The 15,956-nt window shown below is 34.9% G+C and overlaps 1 protein-coding gene across 1 annotated transcript in view; it reads right to left on the bottom strand.

The window, feature by feature from the left end:
- LOC117100940 (LETM1 domain-containing protein 1-like) overlaps positions 1-15,956 on the bottom strand; it is a 19,549-nt gene extending 3,593 nt beyond the window's left edge. The window contains exons 1-8 of the mRNA XM_033240783.1: positions 15,834-15,956; positions 6,861-7,030; positions 6,002-6,117; positions 4,073-4,155; positions 3,722-3,902; positions 2,393-2,491; positions 1,112-1,267; positions 338-437 (exon numbers count right to left, since the gene is read on the bottom strand). Of these exons, the coding sequence (XP_033096674.1) occupies positions 338-437; positions 1,112-1,267; positions 2,393-2,491; positions 3,722-3,902; positions 4,073-4,155; positions 6,002-6,117; positions 6,861-7,030; positions 15,834-15,931 (1,003 nt within the window). The 5' untranslated portion in view covers positions 15,932-15,956. The remainder of the gene's footprint in view (positions 1-337; positions 438-1,111; positions 1,268-2,392; positions 2,492-3,721; positions 3,903-4,072; positions 4,156-6,001; positions 6,118-6,860; positions 7,031-15,833) is intronic.

Genomic DNA, 15,956 nt, shown 5'->3' with positions numbered 1-15,956 from the left:
AATCAAATGGTTTATCGCACAACTGCTGTGTTGAAGCGTATAAAAGCATGTTGTTGCCAAGTTGTTGCTAACGAAAAAATGTTAATTATAAGGTAATATGCCCGCGCGCGATCCAAAGGCGGGGAACACATTGGTTTTTCGCGTCAAAAGGAATTGTTGCCGAGTGATCTCCATCTCAACAATACCTCCATGCTTATAGTAAACAGAAAATGAAGGCACATTCAGTATTCTTGTTAACTATTTATTATCAACCAACATTGGAATGGTCATGGGGATTACAAGGCAGTGGCATTCTACAATCCATGGCCAGCAATTACTGTTATTGGAGTTCACTTACCAGACAAGTTTACTGTTAACCCAATCCAGTTTTGAAGCCATTTCCGAAATTCCTCTTCATTTTTGCCATCGCTCGTGTAGAAACCACGATCAAAACAAATCTGTAATGTATACAGTATATGCAAATATGTATGAAAACTCATTTTTATTTATCAATTTATCTGTGTTGTAGCAAGTTATTAAACCTTTTTCCAAAATGTATTAATTTCACCACATGTTCTAAAAAAAATATTTTTTTTTTGGAGGCTAATGGTATTTAAAAATTCTTGGAAGCATAAATATTTTTAGGTTTTGGAGTTAGGACTGCATCTTCAGCTGTGTCCAATCCTGGGACAACAGGTCTTGCATTTACAGCAAATTAAAGCCACGTCTGGCAGTGAACAACGCTAATGTTGACCTCTGGTGCACTCTCCTCTTCTACCACAGCTCAACCGTAAGTAAAATCTCCATTTCTGTCATGCTACTTACAAGATACGTTACCTTTTTATAAATTAATGTTTTACTCTTAAATTTCTAGAAACTACAGAACTATATTTGAATTGCCTAATTCATAAATTTAAATATACTATATAGTATTCCATTAACGCTTAAAATGATAAAACATTTTATATCTTTTTCATACATACTTTAAACCCTTCAATTGGCTGGTAATCAATTTAAGATTTTTTGTCTGTTTCAATGAAAGTTCTTGCTGTACATTTTTTTTTAAATATAGAATAAAATAAATGTCTATTTTTTGTAGGACACCTGTTAAATCAAAGATAACAATAATTACCCTCTGAAGCTCTTGAAGTTCCAGTTTGCCAACACCATCCTTTTTTATCCCTTTATCAATCATTTGAAGTTCCAAAAGGTTGGAGGCAAGTCTACGGCGTAGCAGGAAAGATGGTTGCAGGTATGGATTCAATGCTAACAATTTACAAATATCTGCCTGTATGTTAAAATCAAACATGTATTTTATTATTATATTAGGCAACATAAAAATAAGTATGTGTTCTTCAAGCCTGACCAACCCAACATAATAATAGTGGTAGATAAGGGGGAGACTTTTTTAATCCCTGTTTCGCATACTTATTTTTTAAAAGGTCATCATGCAGATATTATGAATTTGCGGGAGACGGGTTATATTCCAGGAGATTGTAATTTGATTGAAGGAATGCTGGAGGACGTCCTAATTTCCAGGGAGACTCCCACAACTTGCAGAAGATTTGGGACCCCTGATAATATAGGTTAGTATACAAATACTGACTGCTCATGAGAGGAATAGTGAAATCTATTGCCTCTCGGTGATGTAGAGATCGTAGCCTATCTTCCCGAGTGCCGAAGGCCCGAGGGAAGATAGGCTACAGGCTCCACATCACAGAGGGGCAATAGATTTCCCCGTTCCCCGAAACTAGAGCAGTCAATATTTGTTTTATATATTGTACCTCATACATAGATTCTACGAGGCCTAAAAAAATATTTACTAGCCTAGCCTAGAGACCTAGGCTTGACGATCAAAGATTGTCGAAAAAGTACCATTTTCCAGGTGAATAGTAATTTTTATTGCCCGCTTCTTAACCAATCTTATGACGGCTGACAATACATCCAAACAATCTTTTATTGAGTCTTTATTATTTGAAAATATTAATATTATTCATGGTTCTCTACATTGGTCTGAAATTTTATTTGCTGAAGCCTTAGCAATAAGAAGATGCAAGCCTAGTCTAAACTATGGTCTCAGAGCCTCTAAAGAGCTTGCATTATTCACATAGCATAAGTGCTAACTTGCGTTTGTTCTAAAATAATCATTTGTTTATCACAATCTTATTTTGTTTATCAATTTATTTATCAGAATATCATTTGTCTCCATGTTCCGCCTACCTCTTTCTAATTGGTCAAAATTTATCTTGTATTGATTTTTGGTATGTTTGTCAGTATTTTTGGACTTAAACTATTCATTCTTGTCAATATTCCAAGTTGCAGTTATCTTTATAAGACTATGCAAGCCAGTATATGGCAATTGTTTTTAACTTGAGAAATTGAATAACATTAAATGTGTATAGTTGAAACTTACTAATTGAGATCGCTGTAAACTGACAAGATTCAATGACTGGGAAAACAGATCCCTTACTCTGAGTAGGTCTTCAGCATCTTTCCCTTCACCTGTAACCACCTGTAACAATAATAAATAAAACATTCTATTGGATTTTATATTCATTCACTCATAAGAAATTTATTTATTCCATAGCAGAGTACAGACCCAAATATATATAAAGATAGGTAAAGGTAGGAGAATAACCCATAACTTGAAGCATCATTGTGCTGAATTGCGTATGGGCGTGGTCTGTGACTACCTAGCAGTCGTAAAGAGGCGCTTCTTGGTAGAAACATGTTCACATCATTCCACAACGACACGGGCTAAAATGAACCATAACATCAGGGTAACCCCCCTACTCTTCCGAAAGATGCAACGGGTTCTTTAAAGTGCACACGAGCCAGATGTATACACTGCACCTCCATTTTAAGTCCTTAACTGAGAAGACTTCGGTTCTACCAACCGAACCATGGGCGAGGAGCGGCTGGAACCAGCGCCGATGTTAAGGCTATAGCTAGCGTTGCCAGCCTGCCTTACTGCTCGGCCACTCGACTCGCCTCATGTCATATAAGATATGATAAAAGAATAAATTAGCTATGGAAGGCGGCATGATCCCAAGAAAATGAAGATCCTTCTTAGCTCTACTGCGTCTAATATACTGCTATTGTACTGCCCTCATCGGAGCATTCAAAATTACGAGAACTTGTTTACTAAAGGTTAATGGTTGTACATTTCTATATTATTATTACTGAGGTCTCTGCAAGTGCTACATGGGGCTAGTCATGCCAAAACCAGCAACAGTGACAAAAACAAGAAAATTAACTTTTAAATACATTCATATTGTCCACATTATAAGCTTTCAAATAATGGGGCATTTACTGGAATAGACTTACTACTGCCAAAGTTATGAGTAAAAGTATTACGGCTTCTCAGTACTAAAGTATACAACATTGCCATATCATTATGGTAATTACTCACTTCCAACATTCAGCGATGGTATGCTGGTTTTTGAGATGGCAAGCCTCATATGTTACAATTAAAAAAAAAGGTTTCCTTTATACCCACCCCTGGCTCGGGTCTTCGACCATCAGATAACGCTGTGCGCTATAGTTACACCTATAAATACTTAGCCCCCCCAGTCGGACATCTTAACCCTACCCCCCATAAATTATATCCTAGAGCCGCCACTGCATATAACTGTGTATGTTTTGTGGCCACCTTTGTGATGGAATAGAAAAATAAATAAAAAGAGAGAATATCTTCTTTTTTCAAAACATGTAGACATTTTTTGTTAAACATAACACCTACCATGGCAACTAGTGTATTGAGCATTTCTTTATCTGCTGTTGTTTTGCATTTAGTGTTCCGTAGATGTTTCAATATTTGTGGATAGGTTTTGCATCGCTGCCTATGATCCTTCAGATGGAATGTATTCTGCTGCTGGGCTGTGAAGAACTGCTGGCTCAACAGCAAACGTGGTCTAAGTGCACTGAAAATATATGCAAATCAAAGTATTTGAAAATATTAAATGAATATATATTGATAACAAATAACAAAGGTTGTTTTTTTTAATTTTTTTTATAAAATCATTGAATAAATTGGGTTGAAATATGCTATTCACAATGGTGTCCATTTCCACTACTGAAAACCAATACTTACACAACAACAAGAACAACGTAGAACACAATTGGTACCATACACAGAACCAACGTTGGTGTAACTTTTAAAAGATCTCTACGAGCCTAGAAAAAATAAAAAATTATGATGAATAATAAATTCATAATTGACCTAACATAAAGAAATGTGACATCATCATCCATTTGTCTCAATACAATTTTTTTTTTGTTTTTTTGGTGGAAACGGAGCTACTGTTCTGGTTCCACAATGATTACATCTGAAGAATGTCCAGACAGACCGAACATTTGCTTTATATTTTCATTTCATATATTTATTAGACACAAAGGCCTGGGATTTCTAAAGAAGCAATTGCCTCTATGACTCAGTGAGCCAGAAGTCCCAACAAAACACCAAAAACATCAATAATATTTACAGAGATTTGGTTAAAATTTATTAAAAAAAAAAAAAAAACAATGCATGAAATTATATTTAAAATTATATCTACTGTACATCTGAAGACTAAAAAGATACGCTTTAAACCTATTTAAAAATACTGTAAGGGTGCAAATGACAGCATCGTTCTTAATTTGACTTGGAGAGGATGACCAATACACAGGAATTAAATGAATGGATGAATGAAAGTAAGATTACCTGGATGACAAGAATTGAAATACATTAAAATGTGAGAACTGAAATACATTAAACTGTGTACACGTAAGGTCAAAATGGCTCCTCCACAGGGGTTTAGCCAGAAAAATGTAATAGGCCATCCAAAATGGAAGCCAGTGGGCGTGGCTCCAAGCAGATGGACGAGCCACACCCACTTGGGCCACGTCCTCTCCCAAATATAAGAAAAAAATCAAATGTAAATATGATTTAGCTTTAGTTTAATTCGATAGACTTGAAGAATATAAAGAATTTGCTAAAGGGAGACCAGGCCCAATTAGGCTAGGCCAAGCTGATTAGGCCAAGCCGTCCAAACCGTCACATTAAAAGTGGCCGTCCTAAATAATTGACGGCCGAATGACTTGGTGGCTAAGCCTACCCTCCTCCATTTCATTTTAAAAACTATATCTGTACTATGACCCTCCATAAACTTGATGGTGAATGTTGAGAATGTTTCTAACGAGAATGTTTCTCACAACTAGTGAGCAGCTGAGCTCATTCAGCTAAACTGGTGGTAACCCTGTGTGTGCACTGAACCGTGGAGACCCTTCGAACACCCCCTTCCCCCACCGGTTCAAATCCATCCGCTCTCCTTGTGTTTTTGCTGGAGGGGTAAAATGCAAATTACGAGAGCACCGACACTCAGATGAGACGCTTAAGCTGTTGCTTCTGTGTGCATTAATGGCCCATGTGCAGTTAAAGAACTCTTTGGAAAAGAGTGGGGGATTGTCTCCCGGTGTACTGCCTCCCGGTGCACTGCCAAATTCTCCACCAGACGGACTCCACTGGAGTTGTTTTTCTTGGTGTCATTCCCTTAAAAAATACTGCTCTTAATTACCCCAGCCCTAAGACCTGGTTATATAGCTCCTCTGAATTGATAACCCCTAATGTGGTATTTATGAAATATAAAATTATTTCTTAATGGTTTCTTCTATGTTGTTCTATGTTATATTGTAATTCCATTTTCAGGAATTTTTTTTTTTACAATATTGTATTTCATATTTTAAATGAATTACATTTTTAACTACTAATAATGTTAATCATCCTAATACAATAAAAATTATATCAAATTATTTCTTCTTCGTTGTTCTATGTAATATTGTAATTCATTTTCAGGAATTTTTTTTTTACAATATTGTATTTCATATTTTAAATGAATTATATTTTTAACTACTAATAATGTTACTCATCCTAATACAATAAAAATTATATCAAATGAATTTAATGAAATTTGATATTAAGCCTTGTTATTGTATTAAAATTTAATATTTTTTACTTTTTATATCTACAGTAAATACCTCTTACCTGTCTTATAAACATAATATCCTTCCAAGGTAATTCCAAATAGGATATTCCATCTTCTCTTATTTTCTTCCGTAAATGCAATCTGTATTTCATATCTTTCCATGTAGTTTTTGCTCCTACAGAATAAATATCTTTTATACTATTGTTGGCCGCCACCTATTGGTGTGCATCTCGCTTAACAATATAGTAATGAACATCAAAACTGGTAGCAAAGGTCAGTTCAAGTTTGGTTTGATAAAACAGAAAAATTTCACATACTGTATTGATATCTGTATCTAAGAAATTTTAACTGATCACATATTATAACAAACTTCCTAAACTTTGATTATAAGCAGGGTCTTTAGATTAATACTTACAATCAAACTTACAAAAAAAATGTTACGATTTTTAGTCAAATCACTACTTGGGACAACACTTCTAAAAGCGTAACTCTATTAGGACGCTTTTCACACTTCAGCAAAAGAGAGAGCAGCCCAGGACATTGTAGCTGCCGGGGCACCAAGAACCTGTTCGAATAATTTTTTTTCCATATAATGTTATAACTTTTTAAAATTGTTTTGTCCCGGCCTCTGTGGGGACTGGGGCACTAGCCCCACCTTCCCCTTCTCAGCGGTAGTGCATTGTAGTAATAAAGATATAGTATCTCTCATCAAAATATTTTTTTAAACAGTAAAAGAAATATAGAAAAAAATATAGCATAATATCTATGCATCTGTTAATTTTGGAAGAAAATATATTTCTCATAATTTTCAATTAAAACTAATGACTTGCTTTATAGCTTGTTATGTGTACTCAAAAATGAAACCCTGTATCTGTCCATGCTGATTAGCTAATTTGTATAATTTCCTTTTCCACTTACCTGAGATCACCTGCATGTTTACCCTATAATATCTAGGGTAGCGTTTTTCTATGTAGTCAAGATATTTCTGTTCATACTTTTTATATGTATTGACCAAAGAGCTGGTTTTATCATTTGACCCTGCACCGTTCCAGCCTGTAGTACTGAATGCTGCTATAGTATATTTTGAACTGAAAAAAATAATAAAATTCTGCTGTACTCCCTCAATTAAAAGAATATTAGATGTATTTCTTTGAGGAGAAACAAATAATTTGCACAACCTGCACCATGGATATTGTTCCAACTCGAAATGATCGCTCGGTTTGGACTTGACATGCTGTATGGCAAGATAGCAAGACTGAAGTTTAAGGTTAGGTCAAGCCAGCTCCATTAATCAACACCTGGGATTTAAAACTGTTGGAACGGTATCCATGGCCGCCCAAAATAAGGTTGATGCTGTGCGACATGCTTACAGTAGTTCTGGGCCCAGACTCAGGCATGTTTATTTGATCCAAAATAATAAAAGCAAATACAGAAAATATAACAGTATCACAGTACTGAAAATATTAAAAAGAGATAAATGGATCTGGGAGACCCTTGTTATGGCTGCAACAGCCGCTAGCATAAGAGCCACCCATGAAAACTTCAAAAATCTAAAATAATAATGATAATAATAATAACAATAATAATAATAATAATAATAATAAACACCATAATAAAAATAATAATAGAATCATTACTATTTTCATTTATAAGTGTTAAAAATATTATTATTTCCAGGTAACAATTTTACATGAATATTGAAGATTTCAGCCCCCGACCCCGGCTATGCCATCACCAAAAACACCCGCACTACCAGTTATAAATGTTATAATTCATTATGGTGACAAAGTAATAAAAATAGTTCTTCTCTACAAGCACAATGTAAATAGAAAAGGTAAAACCAATATTAAACTGCATTTACGTACACAAATACGTACATTTCACAGTACATACCAGCTAAATATGAACATGCATTAAAGTTAGCGAAATTTTAGATGTGATTACTAAGAAAATAAGAGTCAATTTTCAGTTGACCTACAAATATAGCAATTATTAATAACACACACCTCAAGATAATCATTTATAAATACATTTTTTTGTGTATGTTGTGAATCCTTTCGGAGAAAGAGTATGTACTTATCAATTATTAAATTTCCAGTATGGTTCACTACAGAAGGTAAACTAGCACGAATGCATTTTTTTGCAAATTCATAGACTCTGCCAATTAAATTTTTACCATAAATATGTGAATAACATGTTGCCTGCATATTTCCAAACTTTTATTTTCTTAATATTATTACACCAAGAAAATTGAAGTCTGGGGTCTGCTGTATTTTAATCCCATCTATTTCTATGTAGTGTAGTTGAAAGTGTAGTGTCATCGGCATAGATTATGGTTTTAAATACATCACTAGCTTCGGAGATGTCGTTTACATATATGATAAAAAGAAGTGGGCCAAGTATCGACCCCTGAGGAACACCAGTCGTGATCTGAAGAATATCAGATTTAGTTCCATTTATATCCACATATTGTAAGCGATTTGTTAATTAACTGTTAAGAAGGTGGAATAAGCATATTTGTAAGCCATAATAATTTAATTTGTGTAGCAGAATATTGTGATTTAGGGTATAAAAAGCTTTTGACAAATATAGATATATATTTATTGGAATTTCACCTTTATCCATATATTGAATCACCCTATCTACTAACTCAAGTGCAGCTAATTCAGTTGAATGGTTTTTACGGAAGCCATATTGACTGCTATAAAATAATTTGTTTGATTGGAAATGAGTATAAAGCTGGTTATAAATAACTTTTTCAAAAACTTTAGATATTGCAGGTAGAACCGAAATTAGACGATAATTTGTACAGAGTTTGTCGTTTTCTTTTATGAAAAGTGGTATTACTTTGGCTAATTTAAGCTTTTCTGGAAAAATTCCAGTTTCTAACATCTGATTTATTACTAATGTTAGGGGTTTAATTATTACTGTTTTTAGGGATTTTATAAATTTCATCGATAGTCTGTCCGAACCACAGCTATTCTTTGGTTTAAGTTCATCAATTATTTTGTTAATATCGATTTCATTAATATTTTCAAATTGGAAATTAAAGTTGCGTGTATTTTTAAGGTAATCATCAAAAGTATTTTCACTGTTTATATAAATGCTTTGGGCAACATTTGGGCCTATGCTGGTAAAATACTGATTAAATTTATATGCAATGTCTAACTTATTTTTTATCGATTGGCCATCGTATGTAAAAGACTCTGGAAAACGTGTTTTCCTTTCTTTTGTTCATTATACTGTTTATAGTGGACTAAGTTTTACGCATCATATTTGTATTTAGAAAAACACGATTCATAGTACGATTTCTGAGCTACCCTAATGATTCTCTTTAGGAGTTTGTTGTATGTCTTAAGATTAGTTTTTAATGTGAAATATTCCTCAGATTCAAATGGTGTTCTTTTAAACTTCAGATGAAGTTTATCTTTAAATTTGATAGATCGTATTATGCCATTTGTAATCCATTTGGATTGTTTATGTTTATGTGCCTAATTTTCTGAAAAATCTGAGCTGATATCGGCCCTTTTTTTTCAAAATGCGCGGAGGGATATATTTTGTGCAGGCCTTACTTTACATTCTGTAGGGGCCTAGGCCTTTAATATATATAATAGCCATGTTGCAATTTCTTTTTTTTTTTTTTTTTTTTGAGGTATCATAAAGTTTACAGGGCCTAGGCTAGGCCTAGTTTTTGTAATGTTAATTATGTTGTTGTGGACAGGTAACTTAGTCTTAAACAGCAGAGACAGGACCCGAATAGCTATCGGGTCATACCAATTACCATCAAGAAGCGTCAGCAACCGTCAACAAGGGTTGCTCACGGTTGTTGACGCTTGTAGATGGTAATTAGTATTTGTGTACATTAATAAGCAATTAGTAGAGCTCCGCATAGTACACTATAGGAAAATTATTGTACAAAGGTTAGATTTAATGCTTGAAAAAAAATTCCTGAGGGCCTGCAAGGCCCGAAGGAAATTTTTGAATGCATTAAATCTAACCTAAGTATAATAATTTTCATTTTGGTGTACGATGCATGCTCTATTAATTGCTTTATAAAGTCAATCGCTGTCTTTTACGGCCCCTCCTAACGTGAAAATTTTCTTAAGGGCCCCGTTTGAATAAGCGCCCCTTCTAATTTGAATAAACGCCCTCCTCAATAATTCAATCAATCTTGAACTGTGGATATTGGCATGATTTGAGGTGTGGAGTGGAATCACATTCTCCTTTAGTCAATATCAAAATGAGCAGGGGCAGATTTAGGGGGGAGGCGGCCCGGCCCCGGACCCCCCTTTTGGGAGGTAAAAAAAGAAAAAAAAAGAAAGAAAAGAAAAAAATGATAGCCCACAACGCCTCAAATGTTATTTTCCGGCGTCTAGGACACAAAAATTTTGCGGGGGCATGCCCCCGGACCCCCTAGGACATTGTTGTCTCGATCGGCCCAAATTTTGGCCCCCACTTTCGGCGCCCCCCCCTTTTGGACATCTCTGGCTCCGCCCCTGATGAGTATATTTATCTTGGACAGATGAGAGCTCCCTGGACAGACAGTATATTTCCAACTTTCATCTTACATTTTTCTATAGCTTTAGTCCTACTGCTTTTCCGACAATTTGCACCTCACACATTCTCATCTGAGGTTTCAGGAAAACCTGCAATGATCATGCCATCCTGCTAATCTCAATCGGCCGATGGCCAACAAGCTAACCACCACCTCTATTTCATCTGCCATTCTACTGTTATGTAATACTGTACTCACAACATTCTTGTCATGACAAGCCATGCCCTCTGGACCATTATCTTTTCTGCCGCACCACCATTCGTAATTGGTGGTGTCCTGATGTCCTTATATAATCATTTTTCATTCAAACTGTGCCTCTTGAATTTAATAAGTTCTCATAAGAACCCCTCGATTTTCTTCTATTTCCATAAGCGCCCCCTCAATTTCCACTCTGTTTTGATAAGCGCCACGTTCGAATAAGCGCCCCTCAAAAGTGCAAAAAAATGTTTTAAGCGCTCGGGTGCTTATTATTGAATTTGAATTTAATATTGAATTTGAAGTAACTTTCTTCGGGTTCTAACCAAACTTGTTTTACGAAAGTAATTTTCAATTACAATTCAATTTTTATCGCGGACGTGCGCAATGTATTCGCGATGAAGATAATATCAGATGAAATGAGGAATTTTTTTTTGCACACGAACCTTAAAAAAATCAAGTCGAGTGTCCGATAATAAAACATTATAGGACGCTGAGGAATAGGCAAATAACATTGAGAGTTACAATGATGACGTCACGATTGACTTATAATACTAATTACCATCAACAAGCATTGTTGACAGTTGTTGACGGTATTTATTAAATGTGTACAGTACTATACAAATTACCATCAACCAGCGTTGTTGACTGTAATTAGTCTGTGTGTACAGTAATACTAATTACCGTCAAAAAACATCATACAATTAGCGTTTCAAAATTTTGCAAAAGTGTTTGGATGGCTGTCTCTTTCTTACTTTATGTCATGTTATACGGTAAATCATGATGTGATACGTAATATACATGTTACAATATATCAGCCCTCTCGCCAGGATTTTTTTATAGAGTGGCGGAATTTCAGAAAATGTTGTCCGCAAAATTTAAAGGGTGGCGCGCAAAATTTTTAAAGGGTGGATACATTTTTGGTACCACTTATAGTGTCGGACAATACTCAGCATGACTATACTCTCTCTCTCAAAAGATGTACTGGATTCTTTACAGTGCACATGAGCCAGTTATGTACACAATTTAAATTTCATTTAATATATTAATGCAAACAATACATGTACACTTAAACTTTGAAGAAACATAAATTATTATTATTGGTGATACGCTTCCGGCGTATCACCTTTGTTTCCGTTCGGATTTTTATTCTTTATTTATTTATTTCTTTTTTTATTCTTTCCCACCTTTTTTGTTGGTCAATTTTCTAAAAAACGGCACATGCTTGATCTTTGCTGCTTACGTAGCATATAGATCTACATCTGAAGTTGTGCACCTGACTTTGTAAATGACGTCACAGATACGTGACGTCATCTACGCGCCATTTTGTGAAATTCTCTCATTGACCCTAACTTCTTTACTAACAGGTTTTTTCAATGAAACTTGACACAAGTATACTTCACATCAATTGTCAACTTCCTGCACCATTACCGTCCACGCATCCACAGTAAAGTATGTGCGCGTCAAAATTTAAAAATGCTCTAAATCACTTTTTGACTAAATTAGAGCATGTTTTAGGTCATTTTGAGCCTTTCGTGATTTTTCGAATTTTTCGTCCCGCACGTGCATTTTTACACACGTGCACGTACAGAAGCTGGAATTATCTTTTTTTTTACATGTTTTAGGTTCCTGACACTGTATTCATATATTCAGTGCCACTACAATTACGTTTCCTCCTCTTGGTATTCGTCTGTTCCAAGTCACATGAAAAAGAAATTGCAGGTTATACAAAATAAGATGGTCCGTTTTATTAAAGATGCGGGACAGCGAAGTCATGTTGGCCAAAGAGAATTAGACAAGCTTGGTTTGCTAAATGTAAATGACAGAGTTATCCTATTAAAATTAAACCATGTATACAAAATAGCCAATTCTAGAGGACCAGAGTATCTTAATACACATTTTATCAAAGTTTCCGAAAGGCATAATTACAATACGAGACAAAGGAGAATGAACTTTGTAAAACCTAAAATAACCAAAACAGTAAGACATTTATGTTACGGCTATACAAGAGTGGAATAAACTACACTATATGATCAAGTCTTCACCGAGTTATATATTCAAAAAAAGAGTAAAATTATATTTAGCAACAAAATCTGAAATGACAAACAATCAATAAACAGTTTTAACATAAATATGCTTTAAACATGCACATAATTTTTTGTGAAATTTTATACCTACCGCTTTTTAAAATTTCAAAATGCTCAAAATCACTTTTTGACTAAATTAGAGCACGTTTTAGGCCATTCTGAGCATTTCAACATTTTCTTAAATTTTGTACTACGCGTGCGCATTTTTATGCACGCAGCAGGTACAGAAGCTGAAAATTGAGTTTTTTTACATGTTTTGGGTTTCTGACATTGTTTTCACAAATTTCCATTCTTTACAGTCATCTTATGGACAATAGCAATGTCGTACGTGCGCATCAAACATAGGGATGTTTGCGCGCTTTTGTGCCGATATACAGTGAAAATATGCTAAAATCAAGCCTATATTTAATCAGTTATGGCTCCATAGGATGAAAGGTGACCCCAAACAAATTCTGAAAGCACATGAGATGTAGATATGATTTTATAGATCATAGTGGCTGATCGGACATTGTGACCTCATCATATTGCCATCTGGATTCAATAAAACTGAATTATACCATTTTTGAAAATATGCATTTGAGCATATCTCACTTATCCTTGGTCGATCGTCTTCCAACATTGAGTATGTTATAGCTGAGACAATTCTCTTTCATGTGAGTTCTTTTTACATTTTGATGACGTCATCATGGTCAAAATAAATGTTTTTGCTGACCCCCTCATCTTTTTCTCCTAAAAAATTTGTTAACCCAATAATCATCTTAACCAGTTGTCATTTCTGAATCATATTTAGTAAGCATAAACTTCAGGTCAAGGTTGAATGTTATGTACCTTTATTTTTTGTGCGCGCGTCATAACGTGCACGTACATGTGCGTCAAATTTTCTATATGCTTAAAATCATGAATATTTTCATTCAGTTATAGCTCCTTAGAATGAAAGGTGACCCCCAATTTTTATTACATATTCTGAAAGCACATGAGTTGTAGATATGATTTTATAGATCATTATGGCTGATCGGACATTGTGATGTCATCATATTGCCATCTGAATTCAAAAAACTAAATTTTTATATATGGTAAATATTATGAATGATAATAAGTTACTCACCAACAGGCATTTGTCAATGAGAATTAATACATATATCTCATATCATATCATAAGTGAACATTTCGTGACATTACCATGTGCACGTGCGTCATGACGTGCGCATACGCATGAGTAAATCTTTTAAAATGCTTCAAATTCTTAAAAATTCTTTAAAAAAAAAATGAATTAGCGTATACTTTGGGCCATTTTCAGCATTTCAAATTGTTCAATCTGCACCGCGAACACTTCCTCGAGGGTCAAAGTGTGGCGGATCACTTAACTCGTCCTCAGTGACGAGTTGAAATCTAGTCTTTTTTTTTTCTACCTTTCCTTCCATTTCTGTTCGCACGATATCTCAAAATTGCCACAAGTTATGCACACGGTCGCTTCATCGATCATTTTGCCTTCGCCTGGAATAGTCACGGTAAGGTTTTCAAGGTGACCAGTCATGCGTGACGTCAGCTACGGGCAATTTTGAGTTTTTACATAATCGATCATATCATGCCTAACCAATTGCCATTTCGAAATCGTATTAAGTGAGCATATCATCTTAACCAATCGTCATTTCTAAATCATATTAGGTGAGCATAAACTTACGGTCAAGGTTGAATGTTATGTACCTTAATTTTCCGTTTGCGCTTTTTAGCGTGCACGTACCCGTGCGTCAACATTTATATATGCATAAAACCATGAATATTTTTAATCAGTTTAGCTCCTTAGGATGAAAGGTGACCCCCAATTTTTATTACAAATTCTGAAAGCACATGAGATGTAGATATGATTTTATAGATCATAATGGCTGATCGGACATTGTGACGTCATCATATTGCCATCTGAATTCAAAAAACTGAATTTTTATATATGGTAAATATTATGAATGATAAATGTTTTACTAAATTATCTTTTTATTGTTCATTGTTTTGTTATATGTAATGTGTTGAATTATGCTCAAAAAAATTAATTTGAATTGAATTTAATTGAATACATATATAAATTAAGATAGCTGTTAACAACGTTAAATTATATATAAATCATCAAAGAAAGGTAAATACAGTGTTCGAATAAAGGACATAATAATAAATCGTGTAGCATAGCTCTCAAAGAATGTAGTCCTATAAATGAATGAATAAAGAAATTGTGTAATAAAATGCATCTGGCGGGATTTGGACCTGCGACCACTCGCTGTCAAGGCGAGCGTCATAACCATTGGACCACAGAGGTTTCATGGTTGAACAGATTCATATTATCACCAGATACACTCTATTAAACAATAGGTACGTACGGCTGGAGACAAATATTTGTATATAATATCAATCAAGATGTATATATTATAACATTATTATTATGATTTTTATTATTATATATTAAGCCTGAAAAAAAAATTGTTTGTTTGCCCTCCAGCGGCCGCCCCTAGCTCAAAAGTTTTTTTTTAATTTTTTGTTCACAAATTTTAAGCGATCTTTATTTTTCTCCATTTAGAGTAGTTACTGTAACATGCAAAATTCTTAGCCCTTTCGAGGCCTGTTACTACGGGTAAATTTTATGTAAGTGCACATCCCCGCTATGACCCGGGTCCGGTGGGGGGGGGGGGCAGGACACAATTGACAAGTGCATTTAGTTAGTATATATTCTTAATTAATATTCTTAATAGTTTAATACCCAGTGGTGGCTGTATCTACTCCTGGCCTGAGTACATAATACAGCTCACAGTTAACAGAATCACTACGCCAGACGGCCAAACCTTATGCGTATGTCCTAGTACGCCTCACTCAATCAAAGGCGGAAACGAGCGAGGCCGCCAGGATAGCCTAGCTAAGAGGCCTAGGCCTAGCCTAGTACTACTACTACTAGGACTACACCCTAGGCCTAGGCTAGGCCTACCTAGCTAGGTAGGACTGGACTCTGCCAGCCAAAACTACTGAAGTATATTGAATCAAAAGTTATCTAATTTTCTATGACATTCGTTTTACCATAAAGGATGACCGCCTCTTGACTCCAGGAATGCATATTTAAAACACGAATAAGCACACCGTTTTGTTTTAATAAGGGTAGAAAATCTGTTATTCATCTTGTTTGTTTTGATACTCCTGCAT

Source organism: Anneissia japonica, unplaced genomic scaffold (assembly GCF_011630105.1).
Source record: "Anneissia japonica isolate Jap-2015-1 unplaced genomic scaffold, ASM1163010v1 scaffold287793_len260017_cov185, whole genome shotgun sequence".
NCBI classification, from domain to species: Eukaryota; Metazoa; Echinodermata; class Crinoidea; order Comatulida; family Comatulidae; genus Anneissia; species Anneissia japonica.
This window is presented reverse-complemented; position numbering and strand designations above follow the sequence as displayed.